The 23,585-nt window shown below is 38.3% G+C and overlaps 3 protein-coding genes across 4 annotated transcripts in view; 2 read left to right on the top strand and 1 right to left on the bottom strand.

Moving 5' to 3' along the window:
• The window catches only part of LOC119490270 (neuron navigator 1-like), a 125,101-nt gene extending 103,954 nt beyond the window's left edge, over window positions 1-21,147 (bottom strand). For both annotated transcript variants that reach the window (XM_037773548.1, XM_037773551.1), the window contains exons 1-3: window positions 21,009-21,147; window positions 19,816-19,889; window positions 15,233-15,335 (exon numbers count right to left, since the gene is read on the bottom strand). The gene's annotated coding sequence lies outside the window, so the exon portion shown is untranslated. The remainder of the gene's footprint in view (window positions 1-15,232; window positions 15,336-19,815; window positions 19,890-21,008) is intronic.
• On the top strand, window positions 4,918-10,798 carry LOC119490287 (G2/M phase-specific E3 ubiquitin-protein ligase-like). The gene is made up of 9 exons (XM_037773581.1): window positions 4,918-5,091; window positions 6,495-6,575; window positions 6,704-6,901; window positions 6,988-7,074; window positions 8,101-8,354; window positions 8,532-8,654; window positions 10,024-10,164; window positions 10,341-10,476; window positions 10,569-10,798. The coding sequence occupies exons 2-9, from the start codon at window positions 6,518-6,520 to the stop codon at window positions 10,784-10,786; spliced, it is 1,215 nt and encodes a 404-aa protein (XP_037629509.1). The 5' UTR covers window positions 4,918-5,091; window positions 6,495-6,517; the 3' UTR covers window positions 10,787-10,798.
• On the top strand, window positions 14,058-21,250 carry csrp1a (cysteine and glycine-rich protein 1a). Its single transcript, XM_037773612.1, has 6 exons — window positions 14,058-14,379; window positions 17,475-17,584; window positions 18,781-18,949; window positions 19,031-19,166; window positions 19,282-19,378; window positions 21,029-21,250. Exons 2-6 carry the CDS (start codon window positions 17,476-17,478, stop codon window positions 21,103-21,105), a joined length of 588 nt encoding a protein of 195 aa, XP_037629540.1. The 5' UTR covers window positions 14,058-14,379; window position 17,475; the 3' UTR covers window positions 21,106-21,250.
• The last annotated feature ends 2,335 nt before the right edge of the window (window positions 21,251-23,585 follow it).

The raw sequence follows: 23,585 nt of genomic DNA, 5'->3' as shown, positions 1-23,585 counted from the left end.
GAATTGGTATCGGGAAGGAAAAAATGATACCGGAACATCTCTAACGTTTTTTATTTGCTATTTTGACTACCGGACAATAGATGTTCCTCTGTTTATTCACAATGTGTTTTGAAGTTTAATAGAAAAAAAAACTGCTTACTTTGTGATTTCTTGTTTGCTTCTCAGTCCCTGTCCTCTCCCCAGACACTTTCTATCTTTCTCTGTATCTCAGTCTCTAACTCTCTCTTCTCATATTTCTGCTGTGCTGGCTTACAGTTTGACACTCTCTTGACATAAGGGACTGTGCTGAATATTTAATGAAGATTGTGATACACAACAGGATCAGATCCATAAAATATCTCTGCAAATCTCCCTTTTTTTTTTACAGTGTACATCCGGCAGCTTATTTCTGAGAACTTGTTTTTCTCATGGTGTGTGTGTGTGTGTGTTCAATCAATCATTAGACTGAACGGTCTGTGAGGGTCTTAACGGTCTTGATCTTGCAGTAAATGCACAGCCTGAGAGCTCTCTGGATGATCACATATTGATCAGGCATTGAACGGGCTGTGCTAACACTTGAATTTGTCTGTAAGACGTCATCTGAAGAGATACACAAATAAATGAAAATGTGACCCGTTATACAGCAGTATGCAAATTAATACATCAACTGATCAACCAACCATGATAAATTGATAAATGCTATTAGGATACAGCTAATAGCCCAACAAGCACAGCACATCCCCCATACATACAGACCACCTAACACCCCCTCCCTCTTTTCCCCCACACACATGCACATACAGTACAGTATGCCCTTCATACTGTTGACCATAATCACTTAATTGCTCACCTCCAAGTACTCACATTAATATCAAGGCCGCTCTTCTGTTTGTTTTTTAGCTCCCAACAGGGAATTCATATGTGAAACTCACTCCAAAGTCATCCACAAGCACAGAACACACTCACATGATCTGTTGCTTTGTCTCATGAAACGGGAAGTGACTTGTAACAGAGGGATTATGGGTAGGAGCGTGCAAGCGTCTGTGAAGGGCGTGTGTGTGTGTGTGTGTGTGTGTGTGTGTGTGTTATGGGGCAGGGGGGGTTAATGTCATAGCTAATCTACTGACGTCCCCCGAGGCCTGTCCTCCCCCCTGAGAGATGCTGTTGTGACAATGGGACACTTGTGTCACTGTCCCCCCCGAGGGGCATCTGGAGGGATGGAGAGGGGGGGCTACTCTAACATGTTGACTGTCTGGATGCATGAGGCCTCAGCTGTATCGTTTCAATGAGATGACGAGTAAAATAAAGTAAGGAACACAAAAGACAGAAGAAGTAGTGATGAAGAACAAATAGAAAAACACGACAGGTTAATGTATCTTGGAGGAAGTCACCAGTTCCCTGTGAAAGTTTGTATCTAATTACCACACGGCCCGATCCACCAAGTTCACAGCAACATGCTGAGTTTGTCTCTGTGTATGACTGTACTGTACCTACGGCTAACACTAGATGACGTCAGAGTGCCTCATCACACACTAGGGCAGGCCTATTCAATTACTTTCTTAGAAGGGCCAGATTTGAAAAACAGTGAAGTGCCAAAGGGACGTATACATTTACATTTCTGTGTCTGATGTCTGATCTGCAAAGCAAGGAATTTAAATGTGAAAACGAAACACCATTATAATTTTAATAGGTTGATGTTTTCATAAACACAATGTTGCATTTAACATCTTTTTAATTCAGTTTGACTCTCCTAAATTCCCTCCGCTTACACAGCCTAGGTTAAAACTTAACAAAATAAGTATTTCTGTGCTTAACAAGACATAACTAATGAATGGGCAAATTAGCCTACTAATAAAATGGTGATCTTCTGATAATCTAACATGTAAACACCCATAAACATAGAAGGCAGGTTATTTAAATAAAAACACAATGATATTGCTTTTAATAGTCCATAACAGTGTGAGTGGTAACATTTATGAACAGGAATAAACTCTCTTATTGGAACCCACTTGGATCCGTTTTTGTCTTTTATAGGGGTTCTTTAAGGGGAGATAGCAAGTCAGCAAGTTAATTAATTAATTAAACACATTTATACTGCATGCAAAAAACTGCATGTTTTTTTTGCCCCAAACTGCATGTGATTAGAACAAAGTGGGCAGATCTGTAAAGGAGAGACTTGTGGGTACCCATAGAACCCTTTTCATTCACATATCTAGAGTTCAGAGGTCAAGGGACCCCTTTGAAAATCGCCAAAATTTAGCTTAACTTTGGAGCGTTATTTAATCTCTTTCCCAACAAGGTAACATGACATGGTTGGTAGCAATTAAATTCCTTGGGTTTTCTAGTTTCAGATGTTTTATCCAATATCTTCACCCTATCTATCTTCACAACACTCTATCATCATATTTATAAATGATCAAAGGGCTGGATTGAGGTCGTGAATAGGCCTGCACTAGGGTGTCCCAGTTTGAGATAAGGCCAGTAAGGCTAAACAGATTGAACATCAGAAAGGTTCCACATCACAAGGCCAGAGAGGGTGTTAGTGGTATTGAGAGGAACCAGACCTGCTGATGAATCCATACTTTGAGAAGGTTTAGTGACAGAGCTGAATGTCATATATACAGTATATTGTGTGTATAGTCTATATTTGAACACATGATCATAGTTGTTGTTGTTATCAAAGTTGTTTGTCAATTGCAAAAACTAAGGCTGTTATAAAACTGAATCTTCATTCATTTGACATCACAGCAACGAGTATTACTATACTTACAAGATAACTAAGAAAGAATACTGTAAAAAAAATAGTAGTACATTTTTCAAGAATTAGATTCTGTTTTTTTTCTTGTCAATAATTGTGATCATCAATACTGCAACACTTCCAAAGTAATAAACTGATTAGAACCCAAGAGAATCAAGCCTGCTGGAGTAAAAGTTAAGAAACCGAGAGCACCTAAACAAAAGTCTTTGTCTCTGACTCAACCAAACTGTCAAAGCCTACGGACAAATCTTCATTCTTGCTCATTCTTTCAGAATCGCAGAAATGTTTGAGACACACCCTTGACAGGTGCATCGTCAAAATGACACAGATAGACAGACACAACCACATTCATACATACTGTACATAGCATGGGTGTAGAGTCTTACTCTTGTTTACCTCTATGGTCCAAATGCTTAGAGCAAGTAAATGCATTTCAATGTCCTTGAATTAAATAAAGACAAGGCAAAAATCACTGTTTTGGCAACAAGCAGGAAAGAATGAAAGTTATGGCTCATCTTGATTCCAGAGCTATAAAGATGAAAATCCAAGTTAGAAATATATTGGTATTTTAAAAGATTCATATCTGAGCTTCAGAAGCTGCATCAATGCAATAACTAAATCAGCATCTTATCATCTCAAACAAGAAGCAGCAAGAAGAAGAGGTCTCATGTGCGGACAAGATTAAAGAGAAAGTCATTTATGCCCTCATTTCCATCAGGGTGGACTATTATAACGGTCTCCTGTGTGGTCAACTTCAGCGCATTCAGGACGCTGCTGCCTGCGCAAGAACCAAGAGAACTGAGAACACTACTCCTGTTCTTAAATCCTTAACACTGGTTTCCAGTTACTTATAGAATAGATTTTAAGAAGTGTTGTTCATAAATCACTTAATAATCCTGCGCCAAAATACATTTCTGATCTCCATGAAGAATATAAATCCAGTAGGGTCAACGGGTGGTACCTCGAGTCAGAACAAAGCTGCTTTTAGCTTCTACAGTACGTTGCACACAGATGGAACCAACCAACTATTACTCCACTGTAACTGTGCTGTGGCTGTAACTGTATTTCTGGTCTATTCCATTTGTATTTCATTTCATTTTATCTCATATTTCATATTTTATTCTACCTTAAAGGTATAATATGCAAGAATGTCCTAAAAAACAATGTATCGACTGATACAAAAAGAATCCCTCTCAATCATCACTTATCACCCATTAGAAGTGGGTGGTGGTGTATTTATCTAGAGAGCTGCCTTCTGCCTGTATGTTGTCTTTCCTTCTTATTTAACTGTGTTCAGGATGTTTCTGGGCTTCAGCAAACAGCCTCTAACAGCCAATAACAGCGCTCGAGGTGTGCAGGCCGTCAAACACTGCCGCTTTGTCATGCCCCTCGGCGTTTGATACCGAAGCATTATACATCGATGGGCACAAGTCCCCCTTTAGCTCTGTCAGATACAAAGCGGGTATATTTTACGGATGAGAACCGGTTGTGTGTTCTTATGTGCTCCAGACAGTGCCTCCCACCCCCTTGACCGAGAGCAGCGCTGAGCCACAGCAGACAGGATGAAACCGGCTTTAATTCAAAATCTGGCAACTTCCCGCAGAGTTGTGCACAGGTGTGGTCGTGTTTCTTTGTGCTTTAGAACAAAACCGCCGTGAAACAATCAGAAAATAATGTTTTGTTTCTCTGATTCACTACTTTTGTTCTCACCAACGCCACTCCCTCTTTGCATTCACTCTATAGCTCGCTCAACCATCGCTGCTCTCTCTCTCTCCCTTGTTGACCCGAGGAGGAGGAGGAGGGGCCACCACTGAATGCTACTTGTTTACAAAAGGCAACTGACATCGATTACATATATCTTCAATGGATTTATTGTTTTTAAATGTCATTCTAATGCTTTTCTTTGCCTATGTAAAGCATTGAACTGCCTCTGTGTTTGAAATATGCTATATAAATAAAGCTACCTTGCCTTTCCTAACTTCTACAGTATACCATGACTATATTAATCTGTGGATTACATACATACATATTGTGGATTGTGGGGAAATTGCACATTTCATATGGCTGTTATTTGTGTCTTTCTGATGGCATATTCTAATTCATATTGTAATATTGTTTTCAACCATTTGACCCAGTCCTAGTTGTAACCTGTTTTATGAGCAGAGCCTGTTGACTGTCGCCTTTAAAAATGCCGCCGCCTTAGGCTATGATAGACTCTTTCTGCGTTTACAATACCTGTACTGACAAGTTAAACCAGCTTAGACTACTGCCTGTTGAAATTGCCACCCAGACCCAATGACAGCACTGACAGAAGACACAGGAGAAGGAGGGGACACTGTCACAGATCTTCACAGGTAAGCACAGCTGCAACCTCCTTTTGACCATTACTTGTTCTTTCTTTTTCCATGTTACTCTCCAGATCCTGCATTTATCTGTCTTACTGATTGATTTCTCTCTTCGTCTAACATAAGACTAAAATGTAATCAATTTTATTAATTATAATTAACTGGGAATCAGAATCACATTTTTATTCGTGACTATTTAAAAGTATTTTTCAGTTAACCCTGCTAAAAAAACTATATTGTACTTACAAGTTTATCTTAACACTAAATTTTACAGAGAAAAACTTTTATAAATTGAAATTGAAACAGTATGCTTGATATATAATCAACTCCTCAAACAAACCCTTTTAACGGGGAAAAAATAGAAGAAACCTCAGGAAGAGCAACTGAGGAGGGATCCCTCTCCCATGACGGACAGACATGCAATAGATGTCGTGTACAAAATAGACCAACTAAGGCTGTCGGTAAAGGAATTTCCCCTGCGGTGAGCGCAATATGCTGTATTAGTGGTATTAGTTTCGCAAATGACTTTATTTATCCTGATTTTAGTGCTACATAAACAAGCTTTTTTGTTAGGCTATTATTATGTATATTGTTGTTGTTTTTTAAATGACGAAGATGACAGTTTTAAAACAAATTAAATACTTGTTTATTGTTAAATGCAGAACACAGAAGGCCAGTGATGCACAGCGTTTTTTTTTCGCACTTTGGTTGTGTCTGGTTGCTATGATACAGAATATCTGCAGAAGTAAAAATGTCGGCACATGGTAGAGTAGGATTAGGAGAATGGTTGAAACACGTGTAGGGAGAGAGGACTATGACTAGGTCTATGTGTATTCATTTTCTCCTCCGTCATTATTGTTCAGCACGCATACATGTATGAAGTGACGGTTGAATTTTGTGGTATTTGTCCCCTCCTCCACTGTGAGAAAACGTGAACATAGCGGTTGTGGCGGTCAATATCCCCTTGGCTTGTCATTAGCGTGGTATTGCAATATTGTGGTTATTCTGACAGCACTAAGACCAACATAATAAAATCACAATATAGACAATCCGTATGCCAAAATCATACATAAAATGTGAATTGAACATGTAGGAAAAAGTCAAAAGCAACATACTGTAGATAGAAATTTTGCTAGCCAATGGCCAGATCTAAATAGTTCAAAGGCTGTGGAGCAGTAAAACATGACTCTCTTTTCCCTCCTGCCTGAGGGTCACTCACAAGAAAAGCTGCATACCTCTAAAACAGCAGCCCTTTTATTTAACATGTTTCTAGTAAAGACTTGTTTAAACGCACAGGGCTGTTATATACATCCTCTAGTACTGAGCTCACTTTGATGCCGATCTGAAGCACAGTGGATCTGTTTACAGCATTTGGCATTTACCCTATTACGCTACAAATCCTTTTCTTTCAGATTGTTGGAATGGACTGTCTATCATGATCGGGTCAGTATCTACAGAAATGGAGGAGGAAATTACCACAAGTACCACAGGCGGTACATGTTTTTCTTTAATCTTTTCTTTCATCTTTTTATATATAAAGTCATTAGAGTCCCTTCGTTTGTGGACAGCGTATATTTCATGTTTTTTTTTCCTCGTTTTGCTCTTGTTGGTGCTGTCTCAGAATGGAGAACAGTGTCAGATCCAAAACAAGCTGGTTGGCTATTTTCACAAGAGCTTCTCCACAGCAGCAGAGGTTCAAAGAGCCTATTTCTGAGTGTGGACATCAGACAAGACAAGGAGGAGCAAGACCAAACTTTAGTTACGTTTTACAAGAGAGACAACGTTCAGTGGACGTCGCCACTTCGATGCAAGCTTCAAGGTAAATAATACTACTTTAACTAGTAAAAAAAACATCACAATGCTCAGTTGAGTGATTTACGCAAAAAAATGTGTGTGTCGTCACAGGTGACGTTGCAACAGGAAGTGGGGTCGACCGTCACATGATGTCATCAGTGATTTTCAAGCTCATGAGTGGATTCCATATAAACTTTGGTTAGACACACACACACACACAACAACAACAACAAAGCTGATTCTGACTATTCAGAAGTCACGAGCCTACAGTCCACTAAAGTCATTATATAGATCACATCTGCTATCTATTGTTGTAACCATTTATGCTGTAATGCAAAATGAGTGAAACTGCAAGTATTTAAGGCAAATACTTACTGTTAAAGTAAAATTATTTATAAGAAACGTAACGGTTAATTGTCCAAGTATCATCTGTTCATTCAATTATTTAATTTAGCCTGTAAAATCTAGGGGTGTAAGAAAATGCTTATACACTTGAGTATCGCGATATTATGCTTTGGGATACTGTATTGATTCTCAAAGTATCTCACTGTATTGATTTTTAATTATTAGTTAAAAAAATATACAATATGTTTCACTGCCTTTTACTTTTTATATTTACATAATTTGTTTACCTAAAGAATCCTGCAAGCCCTTTTATTTTAATTATTATGATTTTGTATGTTAGAGGGACTGTGATAAATGCAACTGTGATCCCTCAGTTCCGATTTTATGTATATGGTGGTGAATTACTTTATACTATGTTTTCCTAAAATTAAATTTGCTTACTGTATTGCAATATATCACAATAAATTGAGTTGTAACCCCTGTATCATGATGCCTATCGTATCGCCAGATTCTTGCCAATATACAGCCCTAGTCAAATCTGGATCATCTAGTAAACAAGAAAACTATTTTCTATTTTTAGCACTCGGAAAAACTGAAAAAAATAAATCTTGATGGTTTAATTAAATAATTGAAAGAACAGATGACGGACCATTTATGTGAAATCTATGATAATGATTACGGTAACAATCACTAACACAGCTCATCAGATTTCAGTAAAGGTGAGCTACGGGTCTAATTCAACAAACACTAAGAGTTCAGTATCAAAATATCAAAATCTACTTTTACTTACTGACTCGGCTCAAAGGTCATTTATTTCATTCTAGTCATTAACCTTGTGCTCTAAATATTCTCTTAATCCTCAATCTTTTTTTTTTGCAGGAGGTGCAGCCATCACCAAAATCTTCGAAGGTGAGCCTGATCACCTCGTCCCCTCAGTTTCAGATGAACTTCTTTGCAATAACATGTTCACAGTCGCGGGCCGGATGATCGGCCATTCCTTCTTGCATCACGGCCCGAGTTTCCCGGGACTTAGCCCGGCCATTATTCACATTCTCCTCGGAGGTTCGCTGGAGACAATTCCTGTGACAATACGAGACTGCCCCGACCTCGACATCCGAGACGCTGTGAAAATGGTGAGTTTAACTGTGATAAACACACAACATGAAAAACACATATTATATTTTCTACTAAAAGGCTCTCTCTATCTGTCACTTAACACACTGAACTCTGCTTCATGAAACTGCAATCAATGTCTTTATTCTATGCATGCTGCGTGAATAAAACATGTTTTTCGTTATGTTTTATTCCAGCTTGAAGGAGATGCCGAATTAAAAGAATGTGACGCCATCCATCAGCTCTCCCTGTCGTGGGAGCTGCCAGCACCAAATGCCACCAACAGGAAATGGCTGTCCGAGAAGCTGCTCTTGCATGCTGTAATGTCAAAGTGTTTCTATTTACTCTACTTCAGCTACTAAGCTAATTCTAATTTCTCCACACTAGTGCTGAACACACCGAGTCCCCTGTCATTAGATAACATACAGTATAATTTCACTACGTCCTTAAAGAATATTGCCACATCTTGTTATATTTTTATTCATAGAGACATATGTCTTTCAAACAATCTTGATAATGGCTCAGAAACAAACACTTTTTGCTGCCTGCCATTTCCACAATTTATCGCAAATACAGTGGACATCTAAAAAAGTGACATCAAAATCTGTTTACTTGTCAACTCAAGCAAAATCGGAGAAAATCTGATTAATAAGCAGAACAGCTACAACAAAATGGGCACTGTCTGTTTTCCAGTTTATCTTTCAAGACAATTCCCGCCCACTGTTGCCACAACCATCAGAAGTCCCTCTGCATCCGCAACACAATCCAACAACACGTTATCAAAATGTAACTTCCAACTACTTCCAACAACTTTCAACTAAGCCAGAGGCCTGAGTGTCTTTTTGTTTTTAAACTATCCACATCAATCGGTTAGGAGTTACTTTTGCTATCGTAAAATAAGGTACATATGAAGATATTTAAAGGTGCTAAATGCCAGATTGGGAGCATTTTTATTGATTGGCACGGCTCCCAACATGGCGGCGGCTCCCAACTAACGGTGCTGAGAAAACAAAGGCAACAGTGCTGACAGAGCGAATGCAGATATATAATGTCATTTTTTTTTTGGTAACAACTTAATAAATTTACTATATTAGAGTTAGAGCCAAAATAGATTTTTTCTTATTGTGGTTAAATAAATGTAATTTATGGTGCTGTTAGACTGCTGCTAGACCGCCCCGTTAATACGGGTGTGTGTCTCGCTTTGTGTGCGTCAAGCGGGAGAGCAGATTTTGACTACAGTGAAAATGTTGTTTTTGAAAGGCTAAACGCCGACAAATATGGATTGAAGCAGAATATCTTGTTAAATTTTGCTACCAAGTTGCAAAAAAATATATCTTTTTAAATAGTTTTATATACAGATTTTTGTATAAATTATCCAAGAAGTGTGTTATTATGATTTTAGTTATACATGAGCAAATCTAATTTTGATAACCTCAGAGCAGACAAATCCTGGCGCACCCTCTGTGATCTTTGGCGGCCCTTAAGGGGCCCCAGACCCCAGGTTGGGAACCAATGGTATAGATCATCTTTAATAATTGCTGACATAGATCTACAATTGTGGTGAGGTCAGAAAATGCACTCAAAACATCTGGCCGTGTTAATAAACTTTCACTACATTAACTTCCACTTTAAAGCATCAAAGAGAAGATTACTGATGAGTGACTTTGTGAACATTATGCCGTATTGCAGGTTATCGAGCGAACGAGGCATCAAATCAATCAGTTCCGAAAAGGCTTACAAGAGACGGGACTGTGGCCACTTCTCATTCACAGAACAGATGTAATCCGACTCCTGTTTCCCAGGGAATCAGAAGCACAAGTCACACCTCAGGTATAGCAGCAACGGCACATCTAAGTAGGCCGATGCTGCAAACAACTGGCCTTTATTCAGACAACGTTTCTTGGACTCTAGATTATTGTTCTCATTTACTGTAAATTGCACAAATGTCAAACACTAAGAGGATTAAAGATTATTTTGAATACAGCTGGAGTTGCGTGTGATTTCAGATAATCTTGGATTGCATCATATGGCCATCGTCTATAACCGTCATCTTTGAGAGCTACAAAGTCCAAGACGCTGGCGAGTCCGATGTCATGGATGTATGTCGAGTATCTGGCTACTTGAAAACATTTATTGGAGACGGTATGTACGACCACTGTTACTGTGATATCTTTAGCATGAAGCTTTTTCAGCAGATTCTGTGTTGACTATACATCTGTTTTTTTTTAACACAGTGTCTCCAGCTGAGCTAAAGAGCCTCGTAAAGTTCTGGATAGGATGGGAGGTGCCGGCCAAAGTGATGAAGGTGGAAATAGTTGAGGCCACACTTCCGACAGCTTTAACGTGTTTTGAGAGGCTGAGGCTGCCGAGGCATTACACTGCGTACAAAACTTTTCATCAGGATTTGTGTGCGTGCATGTCGACATGTGACAGCGGTTTTGGCAGTGAGTGAATAGTGTTCACTTTAAATGTGTGTAGATTGAATTGAACCTGCCAATGTGTATATGTGTGTGTGTGTTATAATGTGTATAATAAACCCATCTTTGATTACATGTCTTTCCTGGATTTGTTTCTCACGTTTTACAATTCTTATTGCAATTCTTGCTTCCTAACACATTTGTAAGGACTAATTTGAATAGAGCTGAAATAAGTATTTAATATGCCAGTCCATTGGCAACCATTTCGATAATCACTTACTTAAAAGAGTACTCCATCGATTTAGCATGGTGTTCCTATATCTTTATCAATTACATTGGACAACGGACAGTATCGTCTTTTTTAATCCACGCGTTATCTTCCTTTTCAAGATCAGCCGTCTACATTGCCCACAATGCAACATGATTGGTGACAGTTCAGTCAACAATTTAAGTAATAGCTGCTAAAATAGCCTCCAGCAACTCCCCACACCCAGATTCTTTTCATTTTCAAAATCGTAGTCTTCTGCAACAACAAGTGACATCACTTGAGGCAGTTAATCCGATTTTGCGCAGTTCCCTCTGGAGTCTTTATACAACTTTTGTCACATAATTTGCAATAGTATTCCCCAAGACCTGTAAACAGATTTTGATGTGTAAAATCTTTTTTTACATAAATGTAAACATAAATCTATGGCTCCAGCAACTTAAATGTTAATATTTGCTGGACAATATTTGCTGATTTTCTAGATAACAGAACATATCTGGGTGTTGGACTGTTTTTCAGAAAAAGCACAACATTTGAAGATGTCACTTTGGACTTTGAGAAACTGTGACATTCCCTTTTTCCTGGCCTTTAATAATCTGCATATTAATTGATACTTAAAGGTGCTTAATGCGAGATTGGGAGCATTTCCATTGCCTCCACGTGGCTCTCAAGATGGCGACAAACTGGCCCAGCAATGAAAGCAAATCATGGAGAAGCTCAGATTACAACACACACGGAGGGAGAGCGACATCCCTCTATGCTCAGGTAGACATTACTCCTCTATATCTTTACATAGCAATTCATTGTTTACAGCTATAATAATGCTCTGGATATTGTATAGAGCAGCTTTAAAACAATCAGACAAACAGTGTTGCCACTGTTAATGCAAATACAAGTCAGTATACAGAGTCAATGTTTGTATGTAGGCCTTCTAGCTTTTGTACTGAGGTTCAGTACTCACAACGACCACATGATGGTAGCAGAGGTCAATCATTGTAGAGCTGAATGCTCATCATCCACTCTGCTCTCTCTGTCGACATTAGCAAGCAGCTCCTCAATCCATTTCTACTAATGCTTTCTCATCCATTAAGCATATCAGAGTGACCTTTACCAGCTAGTCCCTAAAGGTCATTTAAGGTTGTGGTGATAAAGTACAAAGGCTGAATTACTTTGAGATTGCGTCCTATTTATTGGGTAAGAGGGAAAACAGCTGATTTACCATTTGACACTTCAAACTGATTATCTATTAAAGGTTAGCCTCTAGACAAACAAATAGTGTGCCGAATTTACTGGCTCATAAGAAAAAAACACCCATGGTCAATGTAAAGAAGATTCCATATCCTTTCATGTATTATCTACCTCAGTTTATGTTGCTTGAATATCTATGCCTTGGTTTATATCATTACCTATCTTTTTGCTAAGTCCCGCCTACGGTGCATTTCTATTGGCTGAGTAGCCTGTTAATCAATCCTCCGTAGCAGAGGTAAATCGTTTCCTTTTTCTGTTGCTCCAGAGAGTTGCGTGTCAAGTGAGCTGTTACAGTAGTTGAGCTACGTAATTAGTACTGCACAGTTTGGACATTTTGGACAGTGAGAGCCTGTGTGCGTCCATTGAGAAGTAAGTTTCCTTTCTCTGTTTTAAGATATGTCTTAAGTTGCTACATAAGGGATGCATAATTGGTAGCCATGCTCGTTAGCAGAGTTAGCTCTGTATCGACTGTGTTTATGTTTCATACAATGTGTAGCGATGCTGTACGTACTGTTAAAGAGTGAAATGGTGATGTTTAGAAGCCAAGAGGGCAGTGCCTAGTAGAGCCATGTGTTCATAAAAGATAATGCATATTATTGAATGTTATTTTATTTTAAAGTTGTTTATCCTGTTATTTGATAGCACTGTGCAAGAGTATTAAGGATTACAGTTTATTATATATATGTTAGTCATATGGTGAAATTATATACATAATTATGTATTCTGTGGAGTAATGCTGCAGTGTTGTGTGTAATGCTTCACATATAATTGATATTCATTTAAGTCTTTATTTCTTTGGTTACAGAACCACACACACCCAAAAGGACACTATACTTCCTGTCTGAAGTGTATATGTGCACAGTGCGTGAAGTTTATAATAAAGTCCACTGAAGACAAATCCATCTCAAGAGCATTTTTACTGATGTCCCACGGTGATTACCCTATCCTCCCAGCAAAGTAATAGTCAAGAGCAGATCGCCTTGTCCGATTTAACAGTCAAAATCTGAAAACATTGAGAACATAAGAGAGTCTTTCAAGATAATTCTTGATGGTTTTCATAAGCGTATACACTCATTTTCAACCACTGTTACTGCTGCTCTAATCTAGGTGTAGAGGTCATGCCTTTGTAATTCAAGAAGGACGTATCCTCCCTAACAATCCTATTATCTATTCTCAAGATTGGATATGACACGATGCAGGTATGTTATCCCTCACCAGACAACTGGCATAATGCTTTTAGACAAAGACAGAAAATGTAAACATCATAACAGCTTCAACAATGTGGAGTTCACCCAGTTCAACAGGGTTGACTGCCGGTTGATTGCTCTGTACATCTCTCTTATAGTCTGAAGAGCAGGCCTTTTGCATGATTTCATGGAAAACACAGCCTGTAACCGAAGATATTTTTATGCATGAACCTACTTTTAGCATCCTGGCCATTTAACACCAGCAAGGAAATTACTAAATGAGGCCTGCAGTAATCCGAAACAAAAGGAAAGGGAGGAGGAAATGCCTTAAAAATGTAGGAATTTGAAATGCTTTAGCTTGTACTCTTCTACTTTTCTTTTTCTGTGCTCATAAAGTGTACTATGTCTTTGGTCTTTGGGCTATATTTCCTCTGCATATAGTTCATCTTTCTTATTGGCTCTAATTCTTAGTGGGTATAAAATATTTCCACTGCGCTTGACAATACCACAGCTATTCAATCCAAGTTCCCTCCCCATTCACCTCTCTCTCTCTCTCTCTCTCTCTCTCTCTCTCTCTCGCTCGGCCAGTCAGTCAGTCAGAAACTCCCCTGTTGCTGAACACGCAACAACTTTGTGGACTGAAGCAGTAACAACAGAAGCTCCTCCCTTTCAGCACATCTGGAACAGTGGAGACGTGGGGAGGCACAAACCAACAACTCTGTCTGGGTCTACTTGTATCACCGGGATAAAGTCATAGAATTTGTGTTAGTAAGAGAAGCTACTTTTCTCCTGCAGACTAAAAGTGTGACTCCTCCACCTAACCTTGAACCGCTGGTTTCCTGAACACACCCCGGTGCTGCATTTCTCCGACCAGGGATCAACCTGTCCATCATCATCACTGACTGACAGCACCTACTACTAACTGCAGGTGAGCAATGTTAATATATTAGTCTGCTTAAACTTTCTTGCTTCCTTCTTGATTCTCTCTGTATCTTATTTCCTACTCTTTGTGCCGATGCATTATGGGAAAAACACTCTACCACAATGTAAATGTATTTTCCGTGCAAGTCAGGTCAGACGAGACTCATTTCTTTGAACAGCTATCATGCACTAGAGTTTGCAAAGTGGTATCACAGCGTGTGGTTAAACAGTAACACAATATGGAACACTAATGTACAAGAAAAACAAATACAGTATGCAAAGATCTTTATGCTCTCTGGTGTGGGCAACAAAGTGTATACATTTATATAGTATAGGCAACTCCTACTGATATTAATCTAAGCCTAAATCACACAGATGTCACATGCAGTCACATTTACTTCACGAAACGGACTTCCTGATTTGTGTCCACTTCTTACCGCTCATTCACTGTTTTATTTGAACATTCCTGCACAACAGTCTGTGTCCCCACATGTCTAAGCCTGCAGAGCCACAATTATCAACCTGTATTCATCTTCAAGAATACTGCGTAAATCATTTAGCAAAGACCTGTATTATTCATGTCGAAGTGAAGCCTTGATGTTTAACTCTGAAAGACCAGCTATCAGAAACCTTTCTAAAAAAAAAAGAGCCCTAATTGTATAACAGGGCTATGGCTCTAATAACCTCTTAGTGTGTCAAGTGAGGACACTCTTTATTACTTATCATCTTGTCTCCTCTCTATGCATTCCCCTCTGTGGTCAGATTGACTAACCGTCAATAACTTGTTATAACAAGTCAAAGCAGCCCATGTCTGTGAAAACCTTAACAAAGACTGACTTGAGTAACCTGTTTTTTCTCACCTTCTGTTAACGTCCTTCGCCCTGGCGTCATCTTCACACCACAACACTCATCTCATGTCCAAGTGTCTACCTTCTTTTTTCTGCTCCTCATTGATCGTCTTGCCTGTTAAACAACATGAAAGAGTTAGAGAGTTATTTGAGACTTCTGAGTTACCACTTCTAGTCATATTTTCCTAGTTGGGCTGCTGGAAAGCTCTAAAAAGGATACCAATGACTGGTGCAAAAAATATTCCTGACATTTCATTTACTGGCAGTGAAAGCAAACTCTAAAAATGTCAGTTAGTGTCTATGTTTCACATCCTATTTTGCTTCACCATTTGTGTCCCTGAATCTTACTCATTTCAGACTTCTGTGTTTTCGCTTATCAGTTTGTGACATAACTAATTTTGTTATTGGCTTATTATTTATTTATTAATTAATTAGGTTGTGGTATAACTTTTATATGGCATGTGATAGACAATGTGCAAAATCATTTCAAACATGAGAATCCTGATAAATTGATTATTATTATTGTATTATATAGATGATATACTGTATATATATTATAACACTAATTAACATACATGTATACTGAATGTACATCACCAGGGATGATATTCCCCATCCATTCCAGTTACATCCCAGAAAACAGCAGAACCTTTTCTTCAATTATTCCCATATCTCGTTTAATATTTCGCTGTCTGGCCTTTGAATAACCCCCACAAACAGACTTGGTGCTCACAATGATGGAAAGGCACAGTGCAGTAGCAACAGCAGCCAGACACAAACCGCTCCACCCATTTACTTCACTCCGAGCTATGATTTAATATCATACAATGAGCTCATATTCACATTAAGTACCATGCTGGTGTCAGCAGTAGAGAAGTTGTGTTTAATTTTGGGGTGTTGTATTTACTTTTAAAGAAAGGGAGAGAGATAATTTGGCACACACAGGAAGTGTGTCCAAGGGTGATAGGAAAATGACCTAACACTTCCATCCTCCGACCACTAGAACAAGGAGCTGACCCAGGTAGAGTTGCAGCTGCTTCTTCAACATATTTCCTGTCTAATAGAACAAACATACAGCTCACATTAAGAAGTCTGTAGAAGTGATGCAGAAGGAGACAGACAGCAGGGAGTAGATGGAGTGAGACAGGGGCAGGGAGGTGGGAGGGTTTACGCGGTCAGGAATGTGGATACGGATACACGAGATTGGACTGGGAGGGTCATGCTGGGAAACACACTGGGTAGAAACAGGCACGATGCCAGGGTCTTACACATTCCACCAACTTTACAGACTCCTCGGAAAGTCACATTTTCACATTACTTCCACACTACAGGTCTTCAGGTTTTGAAGAGACAGCAACTATCGTCTCTAGCTGATTAACAACAACAACAACAAAAAAAGGAATTCTTCTAGTATTTTCTATTTTACTGCTGGCTTGCTGGTTCTTCACAGAAGCCGCAGAGAACTGGCAGCAATGAAATTACAGTCTATGGGTCTGGCTTTACAAAGCCAAAATTACAGGCGACCAAATCTGAATGTTTAAACAGGTTTCGTAAAACAGAAACTCTTGTAAATGTGTTCGCTTGATGGTTGTGTAAAGGAATTTATTAGTTCATTGTTCATTTATTTTTCTATTTAAAGGGCAATTTCGGTATTTTTCAACCTATTTTCTGTCTTCCAGCTACACGTCACCTCACCAGATTTCAGAACGAGACGTCTCCTTGAGTGAGACTCTGTCCACAATGTCAGACACGCATAATAACAATCAGAGCCTGTCACGGCAAAAGCACGCACTTTTAGTGGACGTAAATGACGGTGCTAGCTTGCCCCAATAGCACCTTATTGCAGCCTGTGAGCAGCCGCCAGTTACAGCGTTCTCCCTCAATACTGGACCAGTTTCAGAAACTTTTGTTCCTATTAGTCAGTTATACACAAAAACATGGGAAAATATGTTGAAGAAGAGCAAAGTTACCCTTTAAGGCCTAGTTCCATATGTAAATTACAGGCTTTTAAACCAGGTCAAGAAAATAAAATGTTAACTGTATGCCTTGGAAGAATATACTTAAAGTTATTTTGGCCACAGTGACAGACTTTTTAGCTATTCCTCTCTGAAATAATCACCGTCTCTGGGTCTTTGTTAAGGTGCTGTGTCTTTATGGACAGCTTCTGGACAATTAAGATATGGTAAAAAAAAAAAAAAACTGTTATCACAGTTTTTTTTGTGTGTCTGTGTTCATGCTGCATGCATTACTAAAGGATGCCATTAGGAGGAGGAAACAAATGTGGCTGCTGTCAGAAGACCGTTTACTTTGCAGAAGAGGTTCTCTGTGAAGGGCGGAGCTTCCACAAGTCCTGCTTCCTGTGCAGTGAGTAAACTCTTTGCTTCTTCCTGTCATTGTCACCGTGGAAACCGCTGAACATGTGACACTTGTCACTTGCCATTACAGTCACGAGTAACACTAACCTAATGTGAACAGGGGGGGTCAAGATAGTGTTAATATTTATAAGCGTAAATATGTATAATTTCCTCTTCATAATAGATATCCTCCTGTATGAAATTTGTATATTGGTGTAAATTAGTGAGTATGCGCCAGGATTTGTCTGCTCCGGGGTGTATAACTAAAATGATAACACACTTACTGAGATATATTTTTTTTACTACTTAATAGCAAAATTCAACGTAATATTCTGCTTCAATCCATGTTTGTTGGCGTTTAGCCTTTCAAAAACAACAATTTCACTGCAGTCAAAAACCTATTTGCTCTTGACATACAGAAAGTGAGGCACCATAAATTACATTTATTTAACCACAATAACAAAAAATCTATTTTGGCTCTTACACTATTATAGCAAATTAATTAAGTCTTTACAAATCCGTCAAGATGTCATCACTTTATTTATGTTGACAAAAAATTATGAGTTATATTCATCAAAGAAAGATGATTTGATAAAAAAAAAAAGACTCATCTGTACTAAATCACTTTATTCAAACTGAGGATTTTGTTGGAGGATTTGTAATTTTTTTGGTGATGACGTCGGGGGGACTCAGCTTTTCTTAAATACAAGTAGGGGGCCTTCAAGGAAAATAGGTTGGGAACCACTGCTTGACTGTTTGATTCTCAGAGGCCTAAACTTGACACATAGTGTTGATTAAAACAAAAAAAAAGGTTTAATCTACCTACCTTACAGCAGTTAAGGATATATTTTTCCTATCTAAAAATCATGCATCATAACTGTACAAAAAGAAATACCAACCAAAGAAATTTACTGAAATAAATCATAAAAACAAAGTGTTCCTCTGCCTCAACTTGAAAAATATGTGGGTTCATGGAGTTCTTGAGTTATTTGTGTTCCTGCGTTATAATTGAACATTCCTGTGATGGCATTTAGATGAGAACATGCTTCTTCAATAGAGCTATTCCATAAAAGGAAACTGTTATGTTAGCCTATCTCAATACATGAATGTGCTCAAAAACATGTGCAATAATATGCAAAAGAATAATACACATGTACCGCATGTGTGTTATCGTGTGTGTGCATGTAAATGTGTCTGTTTTTGCAGTGGTGTGTAGGAAGAACTTGGACAGCACAACTGTGGCTGTTCATCAAGATGAAGTCTACTGCAAGGCGTGCTACGGCAAGAAGCACGGGCCAAAAGGCTACGGTTATGGTCAGGGAGCAGGGACGCTCAGCATGGACAAGGGAGAGGCTCTGGGTATTAAGCATGAAGAGTGAGTAACGAACAAACACACACACACTTCTTTATCTCTTTTAAAGGCCCGTTATCCACGGTTTCTCTCTGTCTCCGTCAGACCTGCTCCTCATCGTCCCAGCAGCAGCAGCAACCCAAACCCATCCATGCTGGCTCAGAAGTTCGGAGGGTCAGACAAGTGCCCTCGCTGTGGCAAGGCCGTCTACGCTGCTGAGAAAGTGATCGGAGCTGGGAGTGTAAGGAAAAGCACACACACACATGGGCATGTGTGCAAAAAATGCACCCATTTAAAAATGGATATTGTATTTATATTTATATTTTATATTTAATTAGATTTGTATTTATTTACAGTCATGGCATAAGATTGGATGTTTCACCTGTGCCGAGTGTAATAAGAGCCTTGAGTCGACCACACTAGCTGATAACAATGGAGAAATCTACTGCAAAGGTAAGACTTCACTTCCTATACCGAAATACTGCTAGTGGAATAGGGCTGGACTTGATTATTCAGCTATTCATGCGTTGGGTAGGTACTTGTTTTTCAATTTTGGGATTCGGATATTCGGGGGGGGGGGGGGGGGGGGGGGGGGTACCATACACGTCTGCTAAACTACTAAACCATTCAAATATACCACACCTAATATAAAAAGGTTTTGTAATTGTATAGGGTTTATTTTATTACTTTGGTCTCTTAATGGAAACTTAATAACATACACTTACAATGGTGTTCAAGTTCACTCAGATTTAATTCATGGCCAAGAGGCCTAGATGTTGCGGCCAATAAGATCTATTATAAGCAGTATATACACTGTATATATATATATATATATATATACAGTGTATATATATATATTGGTTTTACTGAGTAGTAATTTTGTGTCAGACCTGTTTTCGTTGCTGGTCCAGAGTGGTGAAGCCAGGCAGGATGACCCGTGTTGATCCATTCAGGCTGCATTTGTCTGAAAGAGATTATGACATGTGATACAGTGTGAACACAACATACACAGTGTGACTATTAAAAAGAGACATCATAAACTAGGGGGGGAAATGATTGGATGAAACATTCAAATTCACAGTCTTAAATGAGAGAAAATGATCTGCTATGTTTTGTTAGTGGCCTGTGAATGAGTGACTGAGTTGAAATAAACACAAGAATACAGCAGAGGGCCCTCTTATATATATATATATATATACATATATAAAGATATCCTCAAGTATGGAATAAGAAAAATAGCTAAAATATATTTCATTTATTAAACTCCTTCCTTAAATGTTTTTGTATTTTTGATTTGCGAGACATGGCTCAGCACTCCACATACCAGTTTTTTTTTATGTTTAGCATTTTGCAGGGTGTTCATTCAGTTCAAGTTCTTGTATTGCATGTATTGACTTATTCTAATAAGGAAGAAAGCAAACGAAGCTTCTGTCCAAACTTGAACATTCTGACTTTGTGACATTACTGGAGTCGTACATTATTTCTCTTTGGGTGAAAATTTGCAGGAAAAACAATGAAACTACAGGAGGAGGCAGAAAAAGCATATGTGTAATTTAGGGCTGCCCCCTCTTAGTCGACTAATCGGTCATTTTGGTCTTAGTCGACTGGGATTTATTTTGTCAATTAGTCATTTTTTTATGTTTTTTTCATGCTGAATGACTTATTCCAGTTTTTCTGAAATTGTAATGTACAACAGTCCAAAAATGCAGCTGATTATTTATTTATTTATTTTGCACAAATTAAGACTAAACACAAACATAACAAAAAAATTAATAATAAACAGTGCAGGGAGAGGCTTATTTGAAGCCTCCACCTCAATAGTGTTAAAATGTCACAATGTTATAGAAAACACACGATTAATATACAGAAATAACATGTCTTAGTGATGAAAAATAATTATAACAAGATATATATAACAATAACAATAAAAAAAGACCAGAAACGTGTGTGCATAAGCGAATGTGCATGTGTGTAGCACATGACTCGAATGCTAACACATGTGATGCACCAACTGTGGTTAATAATAACTGAAGGTAATATGATGTTAACACTCTATAGCGTGGAGTGTTTATTGACAGATTACCTTTTCTTTCTTTCCAACAGCCTGTTATGGCAAAAACTTTGGTCCCAAGGGATTTGGTTATGGAATTGGAGCTGGAGCGCTGTCACACACTCAGTAGAGACACACTGAGCTCTTCAATGGCAGCAGGTCTCCAGACAGCTGCACTACTGTCTTCATCCTGCAGAGGGCAGACTGCTGCCAGTCAACATGCACCTTCAACATGAGATTGTACAGTGTGTGAAATCAACTGGGAAAACAAAGTTTGGAAATTTTTGTTTGGTGGATTATTTCTCTGTTGTCACAATGCTAATTGCCATTGTATTTTACATGGTTGGAAAGCCGCTTTATTTACCTTCACAATGATGTCCAACTTGTAAGGATCATGCATTTGTGGGATGAGCAGCACAACTGATTATGTGAGTAGCACCCAAGAAAAAATTGCCAAAATGCTCTGCCAATGGTAAACAGTGTATTCTCCTGTTTGAATTGACTCTTGTTTTGAGTTGTTTGGTGGATTGGATGATTTAACTCTCTATCAGTAACAAGTCCACATATGTATTAAATGAATAAAGTGTAAAATTGCCAATATGTCTTGTTTGTTGCTTGTTACTGAAGATAGTTCAATCCTCCAATCCACCAACCAACTCAAAACAAGAGTCAATTCAAACAGGAGAATACACTGTTTACCATTGGCAGAGCATTTTGGCAAATTTTTCTTGGGCGCTACCCACATAATCAGCTGTGCTTCTCATCCCACAAATGCATGATCCTTACAAGTTGGACATCATTGTGAAGGTAAACAAACAGGCTTTCCAACGATGTAAAATACAATGCCAATTAACATTGTAACAACAGAGAAATAATCCACCAAACACAAGTTTCCGAACTTTTTTCCCCCCAGTTTATAACACCACCTCTGCCTCATGTAGGCAAAAGATGATTACAACAAATGCTGTTACAGTAAATATTGATATACATAACCCATGCTTAATACTGAAACATTACTTTTAACGCTGCATTGATGATTCGCACCTTTTACACAGTTTTCCCTCTGCAAATGACATCTCAGTATCATAATGATAATATTATATGTAATAGAGTAAATTATGCTTTTTTTTTTAGTTTTTTACATGTAATGCTTTCCATACAGCATGATAATAAATAAAGTTGAAAGATTTTAGTGCCAGTTTTTTTCTTAATTGCATTAAACATGTGAGTGTGTGTGTAAGGAATAGGGAAGTACCGTTAAAGTATCGGTGGATGACGTTATGTGTTAAAGTTTCAAGAAATGTCACATGTCACATTGCATCCATTCCTCTCATAACATTGCAGTGACACATCACACCGCTGGTACAATAAGTCCAGTAGCCTACAGACAGTATCTTATAAAGTTTGGGGGAATTACAGTTTCACTCCACCCATCATAAAGTCACATTAGGGCAATGCTACCAGTCAAGCATCTGAAGAATGGAAACATTTTGTTTTAAGTACCTTAATTAAGCTTTATGAGAACAGTGAAGTGAAACCAGCGAGGCTTTGAAGTTTGTCATTAAAAATGTAACCAGTTCCTCCACTTAATTTGATTCTAATCACTACATTCAGTTCCCATGCATTGGTTTCACACACATTAGGATGTGTGAATGTTTTTATAAGGTGTGTTGTATAAAACATATATATGAATATAACAGATGGGATTGCTAAAAAACACTGTTGCAAATACACTAAATGACAAAAAATGATTAGTAATTGACTGATTAGTCATTTGTTTCTATCTAAAAACATTATTTCTTACCTCACACACTCACATATTACAACATCTCTGACTTATTTATCCACCCACTCACATTCCAGTTCTCTCGAAAGAGACACACAATGAAGCAGCTTGTCTTAAACACTTTAGGAACTTGAAAAGGGCTGGTTAATGTGATTTAAATGACTTATTTTGAAGTTTACTGGCTGACAGGTGTGTGGCACACTCTGACCTATCAGTGGGAGGTGGCTATAAACCCACCACATACCTGTATTTCTGTTAAAAACACAACACACAGTGCTGTAAGATCACACTGTCTTTACGCACGTGCGCACACACACGCGCAGGGTATGTCATTTCTTTTTTGTATTGCCTTTATTTCACAAACTGGTCATACAGGTTTAATTACAAAGACATGTGCAAAACTGTAAAAGGAACAACAAGACAAAATAACAGATGCCAGGGGATAAACAGCTTACAAGTACAATGCCAGGGAAAATAAACTTTTAGATAAATATATTAAAGGAGGTACATAAAGTTACCGTCTTAATAGCTTTTTTTGTTTTCGGAGGAGAGAATCAATTTAGTGTATTGTTTGGTTTCATGTTCAAATACAAAAAAAATGAAGGTTTAGATTTAATAAATTAGGATTTATGTGTATGAAATTTAGCTAAGAGAATAATCAGATTAATAATATAATGTTCTTTGATTTTACTGTTACCTTTATGAAAACCAAACAAAACATTCCCTAGACGTAGAATAAAATCAGGGTCAATATTATCAATAACTAGAAAAGCAATTTCTGTAGAAATTGCGGTGTGAATGCTAGATGCTGAAGAGCTGACGCT

This window comes from Sebastes umbrosus, chromosome 6 (assembly GCF_015220745.1).
Source record: "Sebastes umbrosus isolate fSebUmb1 chromosome 6, fSebUmb1.pri, whole genome shotgun sequence".
NCBI classification, from domain to species: Eukaryota; Metazoa; Chordata; class Actinopteri; order Perciformes; family Sebastidae; genus Sebastes; species Sebastes umbrosus.
Note: the sequence above shows the minus strand (reverse complement) of the source record. Positions and strands in the feature narration are given on the sequence as shown.